Genomic DNA, 16,229 nt, shown 5'->3' on the forward strand with positions numbered 1-16,229 from the left:
GGCGGGGAGCCCAAGGAGGGGATCCTGTCCCACTCGCAGGTACATGATCCAGGTCTGCCGGGTGCTTCCTCCTCGCTGCTGCAGTGGTGCGGCTAGGCACAGCCAGACACCGGCTGGCATGGCCCCTGAGGCAGAGGGGGCAAGGAGGGGGGTTATTCTCCCCTCTACCCCCACGGCCCCTGGGCGACCACAGCCAGGTCCGCCTGCCCTGACTGCCGCCACTGCTCACTTCCTGTTTGGGGCAAGCAGCGGAATAATCCCCCTTCTGCCTCTTTCTCCATATGCCAGAGGGAGGGGAAATAACACCCCTCCCTGTCCCTCGCCTAAAGGGCTCTGCCAGCCGGCCTCTGGGGGCAGCAGCACTTGTCATGTTGGAAAGCACAAGCCCCTTCCCAGAAAGGGGGCTGAGCTGCAGGGTGGGCAGAGCTGTGGCAGACTGCACGACAGCACCAGGGCTTGGAGGGGGCCAGAGCCCCCCAACCCCTCCCCAGCGCAGCTGCCACAGTCCATAGCAGCTTTCCCCACCCCACAGCGCAGCCCCCCTGCTGGGAAGGGGCTTGCGCTCCCTGACACCATGACAGGGGTTGCTGCTCCCATCAGAGTCACTCCCCTCTCGCTGCTCCAGCAGCCAGGCAGGGGTGGGGACAGAGCCTGACTCACAGGGCCCCTTAGGCGGGGAGCAGGGAGTGGGGTTATTTTGACCTCTGCCCCTGGGGGCCACTGCTGCTGCCGCTGCCACCGCTGCTGCTCACTCTGTGCCTGGGACAAGCAGCAGAATAAGCCCCCTCTGGCATCCCCTCCCTCATCATCCAGCAGAGGGGGTTTATTCTGCCACTTGCCCCAGGTACAGAACAAGCGGCGGTGACAACAGTCAGGGCAGGCAGACCCTGTTGCAGTCCCTCAGGATCAGAGAGGAGATAAACCTGCTCCCGCCCTCCCCCCCAAAGTTTTGGCCACTTTGAAACTGTTTCCCATTACCTGTACAGGGAGCTGAGGCACCTGACCCTTTTCCTCAGGATGACTCTGCTTGCGAATATGTTTAATTTCTAGTTGTTGCAATACCAAAGTAGAGGTACCTCAGGGACCAGTTTGGATCAGGCCCTTGTCCCTTTTTCTTACCTGAAAGGGTTGGGGGGAGGGGCTGCAGCCCTTGTGACACACTTGGAGAGGGTACTAGCCCACACCCCAGCAGTTGCAGTCAGGCAGGGTGCATGGAACCAACACCAGCCCTGGCCCCAGTGAGGCAGTGTACAGGGAGCCAGCTGCAACAGCAGCAGCAGCCGCTGTCACTTAAGAACATCCTGTGCATGCCTCCACTTTCACCCTGCCCTCCAGATGCTTAGCACAACACTTCTCCCATCTTTGCACAGGTCACTAATTACACTTCTGTACAGAAAGACAATAGAAACAAACCATCAAGGATCCAAGCAGTGAGGGAGACTCTGCCCACCACCCTGTTGATTTATGGCTCCCATCAGGAACTGAAATGGAAGTGTGGAGTTACTATAGAAAAGGCCACTCTTCTGGCCACATCAGCAGGCTATGGCAGCAATTAAGCCCCAGGCTAGTTCTACAGTTTAAGAAGATCATATTCAGTGCAGTTAATGACCAAAGTCAACCTGAGAGCCCTGTGAGGTTGCTAGGCCTCACTTCCTGGCAACCTATGAGAGAAAGGAGCCAGACAAGGAGTTTCAGATCATGAGAGAGAATATGAAAAGATACTTAATCACCTAGCTGGGGTCATATATGACCCAGTACTCTTTCCTGCCATGGCAGGGGGGCGGACTTGATGCTCTGCTCAGGCCCCTTCCGACCCTACCAACTATGAAACTTGGCTGCCTTTAGTTTATTTCAAAGCACTAGTTATATGTGAGCACTCTTCAATTTCTATGTGCTTTGCGTTTGCCATATATCTGTACTGCTCACGTGACAATAAGCCCCAATCCTTATTAATTCAACAGACCATGGGGTAGCTATTGGCCACCCCAATGAGATCAAAATTAGGCTGCAAGGTCTGGCCTGGTAAGATCTGATAGTCAGATTGTCTTGCTGGCCTTCAGGTCATAAAGAAAAACCCATACAACTCATCCTTTTTTCTACCTTATGAAAGATCCCTCAGCCAGTCTCATCTGTATCTCAAGTCAATGCATAATACTAAAAGCATCAGTCAGGAACAAGCAAATCCAAATTCAGCCACTGCCAATCCACAAAGAATCAAGTTTGAACTCTGTGGGCACGTCTACATGAGACGCTTAACTGTGCGGTAGTGTAGTTTACTGCATGGTAAGCATGTGCATCTACACATGTGCACACTTACTGTGCAATAAAAATGCTTAATCAAAATTAAATTTGCTACCTGCAAATGCAGGTAGAAAATTTATGCTTGATTAGTTACTGCGTAGATGCGACTGGGCCAGCCCTGCCACTAGGAGACTAGCCTGAGGCTAGCCCCAGGGCTTTGGGCTGGGAGCCTCCCTTGCCCCAGGGCTAGGCTGTCTCTATGGCAGCCCCTGCCTCAGGCCTTTAAAAGCCAGGAGGCACTCAGAGCTCTGGAGCACACCAGCAGGGAGCCTGAGACCACTCCAGGCCCCTGTGTTCCCCTGGGCAGGCCACAGGCCAGCTGCCCTAGCCTGCCTGCGTCCTGGTGCTGCTGCCTAGCATCATGCTGCCACATGCCTGCCAGGCCCACGCTGTCCAGGCCTGCAGTTCCATGCTCCAGCCAGAACTGCTACCCCTAGGCCCAGCTGCAGGCAGCTTCTGGCTGCCAGAGAACTCCACCTGCCTGCAGCCCAGCCCCAGCAGTCTGCCCTCAGCTTGCAGGTGCTGTAGGGCATTGCCTATGCCACGCATCAGTCAGTCCCATGCTGGGACCCTGTGCTGGGCACTGCAGGCAGCTGCCCAGGCCCAGCAGCACAGGGACAACCACATGGGGACCCAAAGTGCTGGAGCAGGACCCACAATGGTGTCCTCCTCATCTGCAGTCATGCCAAGGCCCGTGCCCATAACCCATAGCTCCAACTAGTCCATGAAGGAGACTGGTGACCTTGTGGCACTGTGGGGCGAGGTAGAGGTGCAGCGTGAGTTTGAGCAAAGCAGGCGCTCCAATACCGATGTCTATGAGGGGCTGTCAGTCCAGATATGGAAGCATGGGCATGACCAGTCAGCGCAGCAGTGCCGCACAAAGGTCAAGGGCTTGTGGGTACAGTGGGTTTCCATCGCCAACCAAAATCATCGGTTGGGGAATGCTGACTGGTGCTTTTAGGACTAGCACCCTGGGACCCAGGCCACAGCCATGCTGTGTACAGCAGCATGGGCAGCCTGCCTGAGCCCCCACCCCAGCCTGGCACCCTTGGTGACATGTCACCAGGGGAAGGGCCCCTCAGGCATCCAGGAGCCTGTCCCACCAAGCTCCCTGGCTGCACCCTCCACCAGCAGCTCAGGGAGCCCAAGCCAGCCCACCAGGCACTGCTAGTCATGACACAACCAGACACCAGCACCACCAGCTCCTCCCAGGGGGGGCACAGCCAGGCACCTGCCTGCTGCACCCCACAATCCAAGGACACTGCCCAGAGCCACACAACCATCTCCAACAGTCATGATTGTGGAGCCTCCAGCCACTCCAGCCTGGCCACATGGTAAGGCCCGCCACATGGAGGGAGGGCACTCCCTGTCCCAGACCCTGCCTCTGCCCCTCTCCCCACCCAGCTCACCCACAGGGGGCAGGAACATGTAGCACAGCCACAGGTAGTGCCACCACAGGTGCCTGTACTGTGGGGCTGGGGCCAGCAGCAGCCTCAAAGGAGCTGCTGTGGCCAGGCTGCCTAGAGAGGCAGTCTCGACGCACAGCAGCCTCAGCCCAGCTGCATACCCAGGGGTGGTGCCTCGGCCAGACAGGACTAAGGGACCTGCCAGAGGCCAGACAAAGCCTCTCTGTGGGCCGGATCCACCCAGCTGGTGGCGTCTGGTCCTGCCCCCGCCTGGCCACTGGAGCGGCAAGGGGGGAGTTTCCCGGAGCACAAGTCTCTTCCTGACAGGAGGGGGAGGGGGAGGGGGGGCTGCGCTGTGGGGTAAGGAAAGCTGCTGCAGGCTGTAGTAGCTCTGGCAGGGGCTCTGACTCACTCTAGACCCCGGTGCTGCCGTGCACAGCCTGCCACAGCTCTGCCAGCAGGGCTCCCCACTGGGAAGGGGCTTGCACTCCCTGACATTATGACAGGGGCTGCTGCCCCCACCAAGGGCCCTGTCCCCTCCTGCTGCAGCAGCCAGGCTGGGGCATGGCCAGAAGCCACCCTGCAGGGCCCCTTTGGAGGGGCAGAGATGGGAGTTTCATAGATTTCATAGATTTTTAGGGTCGGAAGGGACCTCAATAGACCATCAAGTCCGACCCCCTGCCCTGGGCAGGAAATAGCGCTGGGGTCAGATGACCCCAGCCAGGTGCTTGTCCAGTCTCAAATATATAATAATACTATATGTACAATGCTATACCTTAGTATAGCCACACTTAAACCACTAGAACTATATTTTAACCAATACAGCTCATTGCACCTATGGGTATGGTTCTACTTTACCAGCACAGAGTTCCCTTTTCCTGTATGGTATACTTGTATTCCTATACCAACAAAATGCTTTCCATTGTAGGCACAGCCTCAGCCAAACAAGTTATTGGGCTCAGTACAGAGGAAATCAGTTGAAATGTATACAGCCTATGAGGTACAATCATAGAAAAGTAGGGCTGGAAAAGGGCCTCCAGTCCCCTGCCAGAGGCAGGACCATTGCTATCCAAACTATCCCAGGGAACCCTTTTTCTAATCTACTGCTAAAATACACAGGCAACCTGCCACACAGCCATAAAGCATAGCACCCTAACTTGCCACAGGTAAAGCAGGGGGACAAAAGCGGCCAGTGCCTGCTCCTCCAAGGGCTGTTAAAATACACTTGCAATATCCAAGGGAGAGAGTCACAAACCACACTATAGGGGAACGTGAAAACCCTCGTAGTCCGCACCAATTTGACTATGGAGTAAAATTCCTTTCTGACCCCAAATGTGGTGATTGGCCTGACCTGAGCAGAGCAGCGAGACCTTCTAGGCAGGAGGAACCTCTGGGATTTAGTCCTGGAAGAATTGGCACAGCCCAGTTAAAACCCCAAGCCTTGGCTGCAGCCAACACCTAATGCTTCTGAGGCAGGTGAAAAATCAAAACCAAACCAAAAGCAAAAAAAACCCATAGGGGAAGGGAGAAAAAATCCTCCCCAGCCCAGTGCGGCAATCAACAAAACCCAGAAGCTTGAGAGACAACCAAAGTAGAATTTACTAGATCACCCCTGACCTAGATCAGCCCTCCCAGATTGGTCTGTTGTCCTGTGAGGTCAGGCCAACTCTCAGGATCTAAGTATTTCACTGTTAGACAGGAGGGTGTGACACAACTGCACATATACAAACACACAATTAGGTGCATACACACACACACTACCCGCTCAGGCACATACACATCCAAACCCGCCTAGGCACATGCATACCTATCACCAATTCAAGCACATACACTGCAAAAGTTAGACACAGATCACTAATTTGTATATCATGCACACAATGACATACATACACACACTCACCAGTTCACACACATACAGCCCACCTACACATACACACAGGTAAGTTCCTAACTTGGATGGTACAGTGTGTATGTGTGTGCTTGGGGTACCTGGGATACTTGAGAGAAGGTTCAGGTGACAGAGAGAGAGTTGAAGTGTAGGGAGTGAAAGTTGCCAGAACTGAGTTATTTCTCCTTCCGGCATTCAGTGGCAGGGACAACAGGGGACTTATTCCCCCACAGGGACTAAGCGGGCAGACCTGGCTGCCAGTGGGGTAGAAGGGAGACTAACCCTCCTCCCTGCCCCCTGCTGCCTCAGGGGCCATGGTACCCCACCGCTGCAGCAGCAATGGGAGAGTGCCTGGCAGTCCTGGCTCAGGTCCCTGCCAGTGGGATAGCAAGAGGGGAATGAAACCCCTCTCTGGCCAGTTCAGCCTGGACTGGCCATGCCCCACTCCAGCACAGCTTCCCTGCAGCCAGGGGCACGCTCTAGCACCCCCATCTCCTGGCCTGAACAACTGCAGGTATGTGGCTGCATGTCTGCTCTTACAAACCGGTTCAACCTAGGCAAGTTAGACTACATGGCAAAGGTTGAATCAGTTCAGGCTCCAGTTTTCTGAATGTCTGTCCCTAGCCCTAGAGTGGAACTCTGATGATCTGGGATGGGCAAGCTTTCAAAATTCATGCTCTGAAAATGAGATGTTATTGGACATTTCTCCAAAAGCAAGATTTGTATAGTAATATCTTACGCCAAATAAATCTTCATTCTTTTATATTCCCTGGACTGTCGGAGTTACAACACAACATCACTACCTACAACATGAAAGATTTAGGAACAACAATGCCATATGCCTATGCTCTAGCCGTTAGTATCTTTTCCTACATAAACTCTAAGAAACAATTCCCTAAAAAGGAAGATGTCTTATCATAATGGCTAGAAAACAAACTGAATTTCTAAGAAATGGCATTCCCTACTGGCCAGAGATCCTGACCCAAGATCTCAGGGTCTGCAGAGTGAAAATGAAATAAAAATGAAATGGTTGCAAGCAGGTCATACCGCCATCTGTATACCAGTGACCCTAAAACTTATAATTTAGCTCTACCTGTTGAATGTTTGCTGCAAATATATGTACTTATACCTTAAAACCAGTCAGTGAGAGAAAAAAATATTGTGTTGTGACAAAATATGCTGTACGTATAGAATTATTTTACCCTAACACATGCACAACTGAACACATATGTACACATGTGTACGCATACTCTTATCAGTTGTCGTATGGGATAGGAACACTGTAATATTCATGTAATTACTTAACTCTGACTTCACTGGTGTTCTCATAGCTTTCACCAGCTGAGAATCTACCCCTTAGATCAGTGGTTCCAATTTCATCTGGCCCCGCAGGCTGGATCTAGCATGTGTGGGGCTAGTCTACAGGCCTGATCTGGTAACCAGGTTCAGTCCACATGTGGAGCTGCATCATCTTTCCTGTGGGGCTCCTCACATGTCTACAATCTGAAGACAGGATGATGGGTGGCAGGTGGTTTAACTGCTGCCACTCTGGGAGTCATGGCAATTAACACTGCCACTGCTCCCCCACCACCAGATTTCTAGTCCTGTGGGTTGGATGACATGCAAGCTGGATTTGGCCAGTAGGCCGTATCTTGGTCACTCCTGCCTTAGACTGTAAGCACCTCAAAAACTATGGGGGGGGGCTAGATCTGGAGGATATTGCATGGTTTTCACTTTGTCCTCATTCATGTTTAGCAGCTTACTGGGGGCTTGGTTTGTAAAAGGGCTGATTTTAAAAAGTGAGTGATATGGCATTGTTACCTGGGCCTTGTATTTTACTTGCATCATAGACAGGGGGTGTGTGGAGCTGGACCTTCGCCAATAATCACAATTACACACTGTGGACTTTAAGCTGATTGGAACCACAGGCAGCGCCTGAAGCAGAAGCTAGAGGCTAACAGCTTTCCCATTCGTTTGGGCATTTTCAAAATTCAACCCTTCTGCTTTTAATACCCCAAGCCACCAAAATAATGTTACAAGGTTAAAAGGGGCTCAAAAACTCCCAGAATGAAAGGTTTTTGTTTGACTCGACATGATTTTTTTCATATCTCTGAGACCACTGAAAACATGTGCACTTTACCACAGACGTGTGTGATAAAGTGCAAATGTTTTCAGTGGTCTTCTCCCCAGGTAAGGCAGCAGTGGAAGATCAGTCACCCACAGAGCACTGCTGTACAGCCCAAGGCTCCAGACCTGTTAGTGGGAATCTCCTAGGTCACATGCACAAAGGCACGTCACGATCAAAGCAAATACACTTCCCTTCCAGACCAAGTCCATGAAGAGGGTGGGGCCATGTTCTGGCAATCACAGGAAGAAAAAGGCACACCAACAGTGGGAATAACTCTGCCTTGGCCTCGGTTGTATGCAGAACAGAATCTGAACCAGGCTTTAGGCTGCTGTACTGAAATCAATGCAGCTTGCTAAATGGCTGCTCTTGCGCTGATTTAACCTTGGCTTACTCACTGTAGTGACATTTAATTAGCTCCTGCCACAGGTCAGTAAAGAGACTGTATGACAAAGCAACATTAAAGCAGGGGTCAGTTCACAAATCTAAAAGTAAAAACCCCACTTCTAGATAAATGGGTGCCAGACTGCGGATCCCCTGCCACATATTGTTTGCATATCAAGGTGTAATGAGAGAGACACAAAGAGACATACACACACACTGCCCCAAAAATGCTGAAAAATACTGCAGCCAAGTGATGAGGTACTGGAGTCAAGTGCTCCACTGCCGACAAAAACAAGGCAGTCCACTCAGTCCTCTAAACGTTTGCCAGCCCTTCCAATATACAGCTGAATTCAGAATGGGTTTGCAGCCCAAACTTTAATCCTTCAACACTATCACCTAGCCCCTCTGTGCATGGAGTAGACCTCCCCAAAGGGCCTGGAGTAGACATCAATTCACACAGAAGGCTGTCCCCGACATACATGCACATTTACCCAGGGGTAGGGTCTGTGGATGCCACAGTCAGCTTCGGCGGTATCCACTTACCATTGACTGAGTTTGTGATCGTCTGGATATGGAATAAATGGTTTGGATCCTGTTGGTGTTACCGTCTGTCCATCTCTTTAGCTAAAATAAGAAGGGGCTAAAAATCCACCAGCAGAAATCCAAGCGTGGGGTGAGCCCTCCTGACAGCACTCGCTCATCTGCCAGCCTCTGTGTGCATGTGTGTACGTCTGTAGAGTGAAACAGGAACCTGAAACCCTGCCCGGGAGGGTGTGGCTGCACTCCCTCCCTGCCTGCCAGTCAGGTAAACAGTGCAAATCTGCTTACCTCTGACCTCAGGCTATCTGCTGCCTGCTCCCTGTGTGAGTAAACAGTCTCTCTGCAGTCAACACAACTCACTTACCAAGCCTGTGACAGCTACTTCCACTGGCTGCTAAAATTGTGTGATATCTCCTGCCCTCCTCCCTCTGTTTTTTCCAGCCCAGCACAGAATAAAACCATACCCGTAAACTGGTCTGGCTAATGCTGCCAGAGGCTGGACACGTGGCACATTAGGATGAGAGCAGTCACTGTTCACACTCTGAAAAGCGCCCTTAAGGTCACAAATCCCATGTGCTGCACCTGACAATGGGTGTGGACACACGTCAACTTGGAACTCTTTCAAAAGGGGAAATGTTTTAAAAAGGCAAGAACCAAAGAAGAAAGATTCAAATGTAGCTCAACAGCTTCAACTTTAACACTGCTTCGTGCACATTTAAAGTTATAGCCACCTTGCAACATTTGAATTATTCTCAGCTTGTTCACATATAACAATAAACCTGCCAGAGGGCTGTGGGTGGGGAGTGAGGGGCACCAGCAAGGCCCAGGGGGCTGTGGATGAAGAGTGAGGGGCAATGGCATGGACAGGGCACTGGCATATCAGGGCTGTTCAGCACCACAAAGCAGCGCCGGGGGGACAGCCTCAGTTGAACCCGGGTCCTGGTGAGTGAATGGGGCAAGGGGAGCTCTGATTTTGCTTGATAAAAAAAGCCAAAATCAAACACCAACATTTATAGGTATTTAGAAATGATTTTATTACCAGCCAATTGCCTGTCAAGAATGACAGAGGGGTGGCGGGGAGTGGGTAGAGACAGAGCCCGGGGCCCCCCCATCTGGGCCCACTCCCCCTTCCATCCTGCTGCTTGGAGTCCGAGCCCGCTCTCCCCCTCCCTGCCACAGCAGCAGGGAGAAGGGAGGAGCAGGCCCAGGCCCAACGTGGGGGACGACTGGGCCTGAGGGTGGGGAGAAGCTGGGCAGCCACAACCAACTCCTTCCCTCCCCCAGCCACTGCTGCAGCTGTGTCAGGCCAGGCCCACTCTCGTGTGTCCCCTCCCCATCCCCCACCCCCGCACCGGGCTGGCTTTTGCCCTGCTTGCACCTGCTCTCCCCCCTGCGTTGGGCCTCAGCCTGCTCCCCTCCCTCCGCGTTGGGCCCAGGTCCACTCCCCCCTACATTACCTGCAAGGAGCAGGGCAGGGGGGCAAGGCCAGCTCTGTCCCATGTCCCCACCATCACGGCAGCAGGCTGCCTTCTGTCAGAATGTTTCTTTGTGTTCTGATTGGCTGTTTGTCAGCCAATCACAGCACAAATAAAGCATTACGGACAGACAGACACACTTAGGCTTTTACAATATTAGAATAGTGATTGAGGCACTGGTAGGCTTCAAAATTACTTTAAAATTGTAAATATATCAATAAAACTTTGTGTTCAACTGATACCTCTCTCTCTCTATATATATATAGTGGCATTTCATTTTAATTACGGAAAAACGCAGGTTTGGGGGTTTTTTAATTGAGAATTGGTGATTTTTTAATCAAAGAAAACCAAGTTATCAGTGAATTGCAAAGACAATTATTCAAAGAAGTACCGATATGATTTTTCACTCTGCTTGTGAGACAGTACTAGCAATATAGAGGACTCAGAAGACTATATCAGAACCAATGAAGAGAACAGGGGTCCAAAAATCTGGTGGTCAATAAAGAAAACCTCACAACAAAAACCAATACTGCCAGCTCTGACTGTGTCCTGAGCTTCTGTTAAAGCCACAGTTGCTGGAAGCAGGAGATTACAAGAGAATTTCAGCATTGCTTTCCCAATAGACAAACAATGAGATAACAGAAGATATTGGCAGTGTTGGGCATAAACTGGATGAAGATTGATCTAAGGGTGGACATGAGGACTAGAAGCAGATTAGTGATGTATAACATAGTGAACATGAAACTCAGATGTGGGCAGTGTCACAAGGTGCCTCTCTAGCGGTGGCCATGAAGCTCCTGGGGTCCCTGCAGCCCTCACTTTCTGAGGCAATCACCCTTTTAGTTGCCCACTGCTTTTTGATGTTGTTTATTTTTATGACAGAGGAAGACCCCAGGGCTTCCTAAATTGCTCTCTCAAATGATCACCAGGTGCGCTGTGGTCCCTACTTTATGGGAGAATTGCATGGCTCCATTCCTTCCCTACACCATGCCCCATTCCTTGCAGATGGCATCTTCATTGATGTCTTCTTCCATCTAACCCCTCCTCTGGGATTCCTGGACTCCCACTGGTCCCACACTTGGCCCCTCAATCTGGACTCCAGACCCCTCCCTGAGTCCCTAGGAACCTCTTCCTCCTCCCTTAGTTCCTTCCCAGACCTCCAGACTGCTTTAGATGTTACCCTCTATGTTGACCTTCTGCAGCGGCAGCTAGTCTGCTGAGGTGGTGTTTTCTCAGCAGGCTCCAAGCTGTTACAGCTGGCTCATCTCAGGTCTGGGCTTATATCCTACCTAAGCCCAGCCTTCCTCCAATGTCAGATGACTCCATAATCAACCCTGGCTGCACCTGCAGGCTGCCCCAACACTAGCCTGCCTGCTTTTTAAAGTGCCAGGAGCACCAAGCCTTCTGCCATAGGCAGGTTTTAGGTTGACAAGGAAGGAGGAAAGAACTGAAGGTAGCTGAAAACATAATGGAACAGGACTGTGTGAAGGAGAGACACAAAATGAGTGGCTCCAATACCAAGTTCCAAAACTAACCAAGGAATATGCTGCTTCTGAGTGTGAGTCATTAGGCAAACCACAGCATGGGTGCAGGGGAAGAAATGGATGGAAAAAGAACGGTATGGATAGTTTAAGAGGAATATAAAAAGAAAAAGGCCAATTTACATAGCTTGTCAAAGGAGAGTTAAAAAAAGAAACCATGCACAGGAATTCCCTCGTTAACAGAGGCTCAATGAGGGAATAGAAACTGACTCACTGTTGGCAATGGGGTAACAATAGGGTGGGGTTGGGGACATGGCTGCAAAGAGGTGGCATTATGGCTATGGCAGGGTAGGGCTATGGGCAGATGGAAAGGCCCCTGTCACCTTGGCAACTCATAGAGGAACCTTGCAAATGAAGGGAGATAACCCCTAAAACTGACTACTAGAAGCCTTCAAAATGACTGGAAAGAATTGGGTTCAGGGCTGCTGATGCCACAAGAGTTTCAGTGGCTGAGGTGGGTTTTTCTGTATCTCATGGGCATGGCTTCTATTAAATTTGGGTAAGCACATTGCCTATTTTCAGTCCTTTGGCTATGCACTCCAAGGGAGTACCTTGTGGTTCCTCCAGCAATGGGGATAAGGGATGTTCCCTGCAGGAAGGCACAGAAGAGCAGAGGGGAGTTTTGTTCTTTCTCCAATGCTGAGGTTAGGCAGGGATGCCAGTTATACGCACAGGAGACTGACAGGGATTTTTGGGTCTAGACAGGTACAGATTAGTTATAGCTACAAGGAGCTATGATAACCAGGGATCCAGGTTTTCCATTTCCCACAGAAAAACATGGATTTTCTCCTTTAAAGGAGAAAAACCTGGGAAACCACAGGTTTCCCTTTGCAGGCTGGCAGGTTTCCAGCCTGCAAGGGGCTGCTTGGGGCTGTGGGGAGCAGGAGAAGGGCAATCAAAGGCAGGGGGCCACATGTATGTTCATGTGTACACATACACGTGGCTGGCAGTGCAGCCAAGCAGCATGGTGGAGAGCAGCTCCAACAACTCCCTGCAGGTAAATCTATGGGGCAGGGAGTCATAGGTGACATGTGGCGGGGCAGCGGGAGTACAGACAATGCATCAGAAGGGCATGGGGGGGACACATGTGCCCCCCCGAGATTTCTGTGCCCACAGCAGGGTGCACAGCACAGGGCTGCAGCCTGGTCAGACTAGCACCAGGCAGGAGCCACCTCAGCAACCCAGTAGGAAGGACCCACCATGGGAGGGCAGAGTGGGGTGGGGTGGGGTTGGGAGGCTCGGTGCTGCTGCCACCACTGCCAGGAGCACTACACCACCATGGCAACCAAGATGAGGTTCCCCCTGCCTGTCTGGCAGCAGCAGGGGGGCACAACTCCACGCTGCTGCCACTACAGAGCCTCACCCTGGCAGCCATGGTGGTGCGGCTCAAGCAGGGGTCCTGCCAGTAGCGGTGTAGAGTTGTGACCCCCTACTGCTGCCAGGCAGGCAGGGAGTACCTCACCTTGGCAGCCATGGCAGTGCAGTGCTCCCTCCCACCCCTGCTTGGTGCCAGTACACCAGGCTGCAGCCTGGTGCCCCACTGTGGGTGCAGAAATCAGGGGAGGCACAAGTTCCCCCGCGCCCTCCCGACATCTCACTTATGGTGTTGCCTATACCCACACACTCCCTGCCCCACACACTCTCCTCACTTCCCCACGCACTGAGGGGTGAGGGTCTAGGGGTGGGGGCAGCAGGTTGGGAGTTAGGGGCATCACCAGGGACAGGGGGCAGCAGGTCAGGAGTGAAGGGCACCAGCAGGGCTTGTGGGGTGGAGGACTGTGGGTTGGGAGTAAGGGGCACCAGCAGGGCCAGGGAGCAATGAGTTGGGAATGAGGGGCACCAGCAGGGCTGGAGGGGTGGGGAACTGTGGGTTTGAAGTGAGGGCACTGGCAGGGCCAGGGAGCTGGGGGTAGGTGAGGGGCACTAGCACAGTTGGGGGAGTGGAGGACTGTGAGTCAGGAGTGGGGGGCAACAGCATGGGCAGGGGCAGAGAACCAGGCATATCAGGGCTGCTCAATGCCACAAAGTTGGGGGATGGGGGGGCAGCAGGGAGGAGGGGAGGGCAATTGCAGCTGGACCTGCATCCTGGTGAGCAAAGGGGGCAGGAGAAGCTCTGATTTTCCATGATAAAGAAACCAAAACCAAATGCCAAAATATATAGATATTTAGAATTGATTTGATTATAATGATTGAGGCACTGGCAGGTTTCCAAATTGCTTTAAAATTCTAAATCTATCAATAAAACACTGTGTTCAACTGATACCTATATCTATGGTGGCATTTCATTTTAATCATGGAAAAGTGAAGATTTGAGGTTTTTTAATCAGAGAATATTGGGGGGGGGGTTTAACAGAGAAAACTAGGATCCCAGATGATAACTAACTGGAGGAACTGGAAGGAAACAGTGTTGCAATTTGCCAATGCATCTGCCCAATGAACTATCTTCTGACAGTGCTGTTTTAAGATAAACAGGCAGATTTTATTTAGGTCATTGAGGATCTCCAGTATAGTGCATGGCTTCAGAAAACACCTGTGCAGAGCAAAGCCTTTGCCTGTTCACTGGGCAGAGATCTTGTCCACAGGGTACATAGGAAGTATACTGTGATTGTATGGGTATTAAAGAAAAACCCAATCAATAGCAGCTTGATTTTCCAAAAACTCAGGTTCACGTTTGTCAGCACGCTTGAATGTGCAAATGTTCTTTCAGCAAATAACTTCTTCAAAAAAGGTCAGATACAGTGTAGTCTGATCCACCATTTTAGTTCATCTTTCTGAACAGCATAGCAAGTGTAGTAGGAAGCAGGTGTCCTGTGTCTCTCATATGACAGCACCGAGGCAACTGGACTTACATCAGGGAGGAATATGGACAACAGGGGCCTTATAAATGTGAGCGAGGCATGGGTGTAACCTGACCGTGCGTGTTCACGCACTCAAGCAGCGCACTTCCTTGCCCCTCTTGAGGACTGACATCAGACCCACAGCTCCGCATGGCTCCCTTCTGCTCACTACCTGTCCCAAGAGGCTAACTTGTCTTACAGGCTGCCCAACACTTGCCATCTGCCACCACTGAGCACATATCATGTCTCACAGCACTAGCTGATACCTCAAATGCCAGAAGCCTATTGTGAGGAGAGGAGGCATAAGAAGCATAAGACTGGGGGAGGGGAAAGCAGACTCATTACCCACTGAGGAGGAAGAAACTATATATTAGTCCTTTCCATATCTCTTACTGCCAAGTTGTACAGTAATATTAGTAATATCATAGTTACCCATCTAAGTCCTGGTCAAGCAAAGGCTGATGTGGACAAGGACCTGTGCTCAGATAAGCGGTCCCACTGAGTTCCCCGTGTCTGCATTCCTGGCACAGAGCATTTCTTCTTCAGGCATGCCGAGTCAGCCCTGCAAAGGGATTCTTTGTAAAACACCCATCAACATTTCCTAATGGATTCACTTCCAAGGGAAAGCCAAGCAATTCTGTTGGTTTCATATCGGTGACTTACTGTTGGCTTCGCCCCTATCAGACATGTAAGTGGACTTAGGCACTTAAGTGCCATTCTGCTCAACCCTGCTTGAGTCCCTGAAAAACAGTTATTCCAATAGATCCATCCTCCTCCTCCTCCTCCTCCTCTTCCTCTCTTTTGTTTACATATAATCTCAGGGGTCAGAAGCAAATGTCAGTAGTGCCAACTGTCATGAACCCATTGCGAAACTTGGGATTTCAAAGTCAAAATAACTCCAACTCGCAATCTCCCGATCCAACCCTCAGATCTCCGGATTTTCCCAGCTGATAAGTGGAGGGAAAGGGACCGGGGGGTGGGGGGGAGATCGAAGCCCCCACAGTGAGACGGAGCTGAGCAGGGCAGGGGTGAATGGGGCCCCAGGGCCGGGGCGGGTCATCCAGAGGTGCAGGGTGGGGGCCTGGCTCCCCGCAGCAGCACACACCCCTGGGGGAGGCATGGGAGCATGTGTCCCCCATAGGGCAGAGGCAGGCTTCCTGCTGTGAGCTGGGGCTCTGCACCCTGCTGACTTTGCCCCAGGAGCTCAGCCATGCAACTCCTGTGTCCCCTGCCCACCTGGCAGGCAGCATTGGCATCGTGTGGCTGATCTCCTGGGGCAAGGCAGCAGGGCGCAGAGCCCCAGCCTGTAGTGGGCAGCCCACCTCTGCCCCACATACAGCACATGCCCCCTTGTCTCCCCTGTGAGTGCACGCTGCTGCAGGGAACCGTGCCCCTCCCCCTGTGCCTCTGGACAACCTGCCCTGGCTCCAGTGCTCCATTCACCCCTGCCCTGCTCCTGCCCATGCCCCACTCCCTCCCTTACCATGGAGGCCTTGATCTCCCCCCCTCATCCCTCTCCCCACCTTCTCCTCCACTTACCAGCTGGGTACTGTCTGTGTGTCTGTCAGTGTCTCTGTCTGCTCCTCACTCCTAAGCCACAGCCCACCATACCCACATACTGCCAGGGTGTGCGGGGACCCTCCCTCCCCAGGCTCCAAACCCCACACACACCCCCACAGCCCCCAACACCTTCACAAATAACCTCCACATGCACACACACACACTTCAAAAA

At 52.0% G+C, this 16,229-nt stretch overlaps 1 protein-coding gene across 2 annotated transcripts in view; it reads right to left on the reverse strand.

Moving 5' to 3' along the window:
- CORO2A (coronin 2A) overlaps positions 1-16,229 on the reverse strand; it is a 134,129-nt gene that overhangs the window by 44,661 nt on the left and 73,239 nt on the right. The window contains exon 1 of one of the 2 annotated variants that reach the window (XM_019517164.1): positions 8,648-8,868. The exons of the other annotated variant lie outside the window; for it this stretch is intronic. Within the exon in view, the coding sequence (XP_019372709.1) occupies positions 8,648-8,650 (3 nt within the window). The 5' untranslated portion in view covers positions 8,651-8,868. Of the gene's footprint in view, positions 1-8,647; positions 8,869-16,229 lie in introns of those variants that run through there. 2 annotated transcript variants of the gene reach the window in all.

This window comes from Gavialis gangeticus, unplaced genomic scaffold, assembly GCF_001723915.1.
Source record: "Gavialis gangeticus isolate Ggan-Ray unplaced genomic scaffold, GavGan_comp1, whole genome shotgun sequence".
NCBI lineage: Eukaryota > Metazoa > Chordata > Crocodylia > Gavialidae > Gavialis > Gavialis gangeticus.